The 7,500-nt window shown below is 43.9% G+C and overlaps 1 protein-coding gene across 1 annotated transcript in view; it reads right to left on the reverse strand.

The window, feature by feature from the left end:
- Nucleotides 1–7,500, reverse strand: part of lrrc7 (leucine rich repeat containing 7) — a gene marked incomplete at both ends in the record, with an annotated part of 143,985 nt that overhangs the window by 40,032 nt on the left and 96,453 nt on the right. The window contains one exon of the mRNA XM_083647366.1: nucleotides 5,980–6,198. Coding sequence (XP_083503492.1) covers nucleotides 5,980–6,198 — 219 coding nt within the window. The remainder of the gene's footprint in view (nucleotides 1–5,979; nucleotides 6,199–7,500) is intronic.

The raw sequence follows: 7,500 nt of genomic DNA on the forward strand, positions 1-7,500 counted from the left end.
GCGGGTGAAATCGCGAATTTGTAGATACCTGTAAAAGTGAGACTGTGGTAAGTTGTACTTTTTAACAAAATGATCAAAGGAACCAAACGTCCCATCAATGAAAAGGTCCTCCACACAACGTATTCCCTTTCCATACCAGAACTGAAATGCTGTGTCTGTCAAAGAAGGTTTAAAAAGGGGGTTCAAGGTAAGAGGCATGGACTCCAGGGCTTGCGTATGCCCAAAATGTTTACGAAATTGGGTCCATATGCGTAGGGTACCTCTCACAATAGGATTATCCGTATGGACACCTACAGTCATTGGCAGCGGAGCACACAACATAGAAGCCGGGGAGATTGGTGAACACGCCTCCTTTTCCATACGAGACCAAATTGGGCCATCTCCACTTACAAAGGACTTATACCAGATATTTATTTTTTGGATGTTAGCTGCCCAATAATAAAATAAAAAATTTGGCAGTGCCAGACCCCCGTTTGCTTTGCACCTCTCCAACACAGCTTTGCGAACGCGTGGTATGGTCTTATTCCAAATGAATGTACTTATGTTCTTATCTAAGTCTTTAAAGTATGATTTTGGTAAGAAAATTGGAATTGTCTGGAACAGATATAAAAATTTGGGTAAAATAACCATCTTAATTGAATTAATGCGGCCAGCCAGAGATAATGGGAGAGTTGACCAGCGGCTGAGATCCTTCTTAGCTTTGTCTATGGCTGGTTGGAAATTATGTTTGAACAGCTCTTTGTAGGATCGCGTTACCTTGACTCCCAGGTATGTTAGAGGGCCAGTCGAAACTTTGAATGCACATGAGTTAAATGTCATTGTCAGTGCTTTCTGATTTATCGGGAATAGTACACTCTTTGTTAGATTGATTTTATAGCCTGAGGCTACACCAAATTGTGAAATAATGTCCAGACACTTAGGGATTGAGGTCTCGGGATCAGATATATATACCAGAAGGTCATCCGCGTATAATGAAACTTTGTGGATCAGACCACCCCTGGTGATGCCTCTGATCTCATTGTTTTTTCGCAGAGCTATGGCCAATGGTTCGATGGCGAGATCGAAAAGCAGTGGAGATAAAGGACAACCTTGTCTCGTCCCCCGGTGGAGGGTGAAGTAGTCAGATTGAATATTGTTGGTCCTCACCGATGCTTGTGGCAGAGTATACAGTGTTTGAATGCAGGAAATGAAATTTGGGCCAAATCCGAATTTGCTTAAACATTTAAATAGGTGTCTATATTCGATCCGATCGAAAGCTTTGTGTGCGTCCAATGAGATGACAATCTCTGGTGACTGGGTTGAGTGTTCAGAATATATTATATTAAAAAGGCGGCGCAAATTGTGAAACAACTGCCTACCCTTTACGAAACCTGTTTGGTCAGAATGCACAATGGTTGGTACTATGGATTCCAATCTGATGGCCAGGATTTTAGTAAGTATTTTATAATCACATGTGAGTAAACTAATTGGCCGGTAAGATTCACACTTGGTTGGGTCTTTATCTTTTTTTGGCAATACCGAGATTGTGGCTTGGGTAAGGGATGGAGGGAGCTTTTTTTGTGAAAGTGATTCTGTATAGACCGAGCACAATAAGGGTGTCAATTTAGTGGCAAAAGCCTTATAAAACTCAATCGGGTATCCATCTGGGCCTGGTGCTTTTCCATTCTTCATTAATTTGATTGCATTCCCGATCTCGGCCTCAGATATAGACTCTTCTAGCTTGGTCTTGTCTTCATCTTTGATCATGGGCAATTCCAAATTTTCAACGAAATTGTTATCCTGAGAACTATCTGATGTATATAGATCGGAATAAAAAAGTTTAAACTGATTATTAATATCTTTTGGGTCCGATTTGATGGTGCCATCTGTATCTTGTATTTCTGTAATATAATTAGCGGCCGAATATTGTCGTAGCTGATGCGAGAGAAGCCTGCTTGCACGTTCTCCATGTTCGTAATGACTTTGTCTTGACTTGAGAAACATCTCCTCTGCTTGTTTAGATGCAAGAATCTCAAACTCGGTCTGTAATGCTATCCTTTTCTTACGAAGCTCTGCAGATGGAGAGGCGGAGTGTTGCTGATCAACATCATGGATAAGTTTAATAAGATCTGTGAGGCGTTTTGACCTAAGTTTGTTAATACGGGCTGAATATTCTATTATATGACCCCGAAGATATACTTTTAAAGTTTCCCATAAAGTAATTATATTAGTGTCTGGTAGCTGGTTAGTTGCAAGGAAAAAGTCAATCTGTTCCGAAAGAAAATCTATAAAGCACTTGTTCGAAAGAAGTGTTGGATTAAGCCGCCAATTGCCCCGTGCGGTTGGATTATTTTGAAGCCAGAGTTCCATAATGACTGGTGAATGGTCTGAGATGACGATGCTTTCGTAGGTGCACGATTTCAGAAGTGGAAGCATTTTTTTATCTAAAAGGAAAAAATCAATCCTGGAATATGTTTGGTGAGGTGCAGAGTAAAATGAAAATGCCTTTGATGTCGGATTTTTAAATCTCCATGGGTCTACCACACCGCTGGACTGGCAGAACGCCTTTATAGAATGTGCAGATTTAGAGACAGGGTCTGTTGTAATTTTAGAGCGATCGAGAGAAGGCTGCACAACGGTATTGAAATCTCCTCCCAATATCAGATGGTGTGTGCCCGCCTCTGGAATGTAACTAAAAAGTTCCTTAAAGAAATGGGGGTTGTCCCAGTTAGGGGCATATATGTTAATTAGAACCACCGGCAAATTATACAGCCTGCCCTGAACAATAACAAAGCGTCCATTTTTATCAGCCACTACCTTTGAAGATATGAAATGTACATTTTTTCCAATTAAAATAGCTGTTCCACGACCCTTAGCATCAAATTTGGAGTGGAAGACTTGTGACACACATCCTCTTTGCAATCTGGGAATATCTGACATGCGTAAGTGCGTTTCCTGCAAGAATATTATATCGGCCTTAAGTCTCATCAAATGGGAAAACACCTTACTTCGCTTGACGGGGTGATTAAGTCCCCTCACATTCCAACTTACGAATTTTGTTGTCCTACCTATCCCGTCTGTTGAGGCCATGACTGAAAGAGGAGCATTGAGGAAAGTCCTGATAGATTCACCTGGTAATAGATCAACATCTCTAACCCTGGGGGTGGGAGGGGGGGAGGGAGGGAGGGGAAGAAAGAAAACACAGCAACAAGACAGACAGTAATGCAAAATACATATAAAACCCTTAATATAACATCTAACCCACATTGCTTGCCTCTCCCCAATTGAGAGACTGCACCCTCCCCCCCTCCTAAGCCATTATGAAGTATTACGTTCAAAAGCTTACCTATAGGGGCTGAGACCCCATAAAAACCTTATGTACCAACAATTATAACAATAACAGTTAGTCAATGAGACCTGTTCAGTATGTGTGTGCTACTGTGCTGTGTCTATGTGTGTATGAACAGCCAGTGTATGCATGTCTGTATAAGACCAAGTGCGCATATGTGCATCTGCGAAAATTAAATAGAATATGAGCTTGCAAGTCATAATGTGAAGGGAAAAAACAAACAAAAAATGAAAAATAGGGCCACTTCTGCTATTAAACTGACCCAGCGATATATCAGTCTGTGTTTACATCTGTAAGAGTAAAATAAACCAAAATACAATACTGCATGTGTTAATATGAAAACTCGTAAATGAATCACTTGTCAGCAAGCTGACCCCATGACACCATATGTATCTGTGAGAATGAAACACAATGAAATAGCAGCCATATTCATTATGACAAGGAAACTCGCAAATGGATTGCTAAGACTGATCGCTTCACATATCTGTCTACAACTGTAATATGAAAATGAACTAAAATACAATCCTGCATTAACTGCATAGCATTACAGCATGAAAAGAAAAAATAATAATACCGTGAACATTAAATAAATCACAACACACTGACCATGTGAAATCGTATGTATCTGTGAGAATGACATGTGAGAATGAAAAAAAACAAAACAGAAACAAATAAAAAACAGCCTGCATACTTATGACAAGAAGGCTTGCATCTGGATACATGTTAATACTACTCTAGCAGTGACATGTCTACAACTGTAACAATACAGTGAGATGAAGCAAAATAAAATAAAATACAGGCTTACATGCATAATGTGAAAACTCCCAAGTGAATCACTTTATGATATACTCTCCATTAGGACAGCGTTAATGTGAGTGTTACTTGACGTTGTTTCTACCGGCATGTAATAGCTGACAGGAGAGAAAGCAAAACTCGAATGTCTCTATTGTCAGCCAGACCCAGCTCCTTACTCACGTTCGTTCACAAGCTCAAGCAGAAAGGAGTGTCCATCCCCTTGTTGCAATAAAGTTGGGAGAGGAAGAAAAAAAGAAAAAAAAAAATTACAAAAATAAAAGTCCGACGATTTTCCCAATGCGTCTCGTTACAGCCTGTAGAATTATGTGCCTTTAGGAAGGTCCTTCACAAAGGCTTCTGCTTTGTCTGGATCGGTGAAATTTCTCTGCACGCCGTCCCTCGTTGTGATCCTGAGCTTGGCTGGATACCACATCCCGTATCTGACTCCCTCGCACTGCCGAAGTTGTTGTCTGGCCTCCTTGAACGCAGCTCTCTGCCGGGCTACCAGCTGGGTGTAGTCGGGGAATACACGGATCCTGTCACCTTGTTCAGTGATGAGATTTTGTGACACATAGGCCTTGCGCAGAATTTCTTCTTTCTCCTGGTAGTAGTGGCACTTAATCACAAAAGCTCTTGGTTGCTGCCCCTCGTCTGGAGCTCTTTGCAGGGTACGGTGTGCCCTGTCTAGCAGGGGTAGCTTATCCAGGTTTAGCGCTTTCTGTAGCATTTCCGCAACGAAGGTATTTGCGCGCTTGCCCTCCTCACGTCTTTCTTTGACACCAAAGATGCGCAAATTACATCTCCGTGATCGCGCCTCCAGGTCCTCACTTTTTGCTGCAAGACTCGATACCTCTTTTTTCAGCAGGATCACTTGTTGCTCCAGTTCCGTGATGCTGTCGGAGTGATTGTTAGCCGCAAGCTCCAAGCTAGCAGTGCGCTCCTCCATAGCACTAGCCCGAGTGCTAGCTTTATCCATGGCAGCTTTCATCTCCTCTCTCAGGCTGTTAATTTGCTTGCATATTTCGGTGTTCTGTGTCTCCGCTTTCTCGTCTATTTTCGCCAGCAACTCAGTTTTTAAGGAGGCAATTGCCTGGAGGATAGCTGATTGACCCGGGTCCGTGCCTCCCGCATGGTCGGTAGTTTCTGTAGCCATCTTTGTGCTAACGTTACTTCTCAAATCCGGCATCTTGTCACGTCGAAAAAACTCAACTCAAACGTAATAAAAACTCAAGTTCTCACAGTATAATGTTGCACACGCAGCTTATAAAACGGTAAAACCGAATTATATGTGTGTAGGTCGGCCTCTTTTGACAAATATAAAGGTTAATATGGAGAGCTCAGTTGCGAGCGTCTACATCTCTCCTAGGCCAGCCGGAAGTCCCACAGATTCCCTTTTGACGAGATTAAATCTGAGAACATTTGGATATGATTTTGTCCACGATTCCATGACAATCTGTATTGTCGGTCGAGATAACACTCAAACTGATACATGTGCAGTCACCAGCCGCTTCTTTTCACCTGACAGCGAGGGGTTTCACCGGCAGGCCCTAGCTCGTGGGAGGATCACGCTATTACCCCCAGTTCCCGTCCCCCCCGAACAGGCACCGCGACCGACCAGACGAGGCGCTAGTGAAGTGTCCAGGACACATACCCTTAATCCGGCTTCCCACCCGCACACGGCCAATTGTGCCTGTATGGACGCCCGACCAAGCTGGAGGTAAAACGGGGACTCGAACCTACGACCCTCATGGGACACGGAATCTACTGCTGCACTACCCGGACGCCCATATGTGTGTACTTGTGTTCACAAATGTGTTGGTGTGTTTCTATGTGTGTATAGAGTATGTGCTTCCTACCTCTTTGGGAGGGAGGGGCCAGGGCGGTTCGTAGGGTTCCTTGCTGTGGTGCGTGTGCTCCATGTTGGTTCCAGCCGAGGTGGCGGTGCCCGTGCTCAGCTGGTGCTGGTGCCCGTGGCCGCTGTGCACGCTCTTACCCACAAGGCTTTGCACTGACTTGACCATGTTCTTCAGGTCCTCGGGGTACGGCGTGGGGTAGCGCTTCAGGTTGATCTCCACCTACAGGTACAGAGGCATATGCAGCCCGGTTCCACAGCAAAATGGCTTAGGATGCATCTGAAATTAGCAGCTGTGGCTAGTAGCTACAGCTAGTAGCTACGGCTAGCAGCTACGGCTAGTAGCTACAGTGGCCGGCAACAGCAATGAACAAGCGCAAATACTTGAAGCCCACGGCGCAGTGGTGTGAACATTCAGCCTTATGGCATTTAGGCAATGTTTTGCTGGTACCTCAACAACACGGCTAATTGTTTGAAAGATGGAAAATGGTCCTACCCGTAACCCTAACTAAACCCACCCACACTCCCCCTACCCACCCCTCAAACCCCGACTCTTTACGACCTGCCTATCTGTATGGCCCCTTTTCCCTAGCCTGGCCCCCTTTACTGACCACACCCCCTCCCACAACTCACATACACCCAGCGACTCCCCCTAACCACCCCCCGAATCCCGACACTAGGACCTTCTTATCCCTAGCTACAGCCCCTCTTTGTTAGGCCCACCCCCTTTCCTGACCACCTCTCTCCCACTACCCACATCCCCCTAGCCAGTCCCCCTACCCTCCCCTCGAAACCCCGACTCTCTAGGACCTACCTATTCCTAACGAAGGCCCCTATTGCCTAGCCCCGCCCCTTCACTAAACATCCATGAGTGACTGGCATGACTTTGGCAACTTCTGCCCCCGGCCTGGCCTGTTGCCAGCGCCGTGGGAAAAAAATTGTGTAGGTGTGACAGGTCCCGAGCGCGGCCCCCCGATGAACAGATTATGCTGGACCACAGCATGTCATTCCTTTTCAGAAACATTTTTATTTCTTTATTTCTTTATGTATTTATTCGTTAATTTTTTTCAGCAGCAACAGCCATTTTTCTGTAGTGGATTGCTTATGGGTTTTTTGGGTGCCAACCAGAGTTTAGTCCGACAACAATTTTAACATTTAATATTTTTAAGGTCAATCCCCATGTGGATACATGAATCAGTGCTCCTCCATACACTCTGCCATGAACCCACATAGCATCAATCTGTGGCACCAAGCAGAAGGCAAACCAATAATCAAAGCAATAATCAGAGCGACAATGCAAACACAGGGAAGTTCAATATGAATCAGCATATTGGAGGTACAATGAAAACCACTCAGAAAAGAAAAATGTCCTTTACAGCCAAGTCCAAATAATCATCCACACCAGATGTTATTCACCAAAAATAAAGTAAAAAAAAAAAAAGGTAAGAGAAAATTTAAAAGAAAAATAATAATTGCCGATTTAACAATAAACAACAAAAGTTATAAATTCAGTTTGTTCAGTTCA

This window comes from Poromitra crassiceps, assembly GCF_964638095.1.
Source record: "Poromitra crassiceps genome assembly, chromosome: 12".
NCBI classification, from domain to species: domain Eukaryota; kingdom Metazoa; phylum Chordata; class Actinopteri; order Beryciformes; family Melamphaidae; genus Poromitra; species Poromitra crassiceps.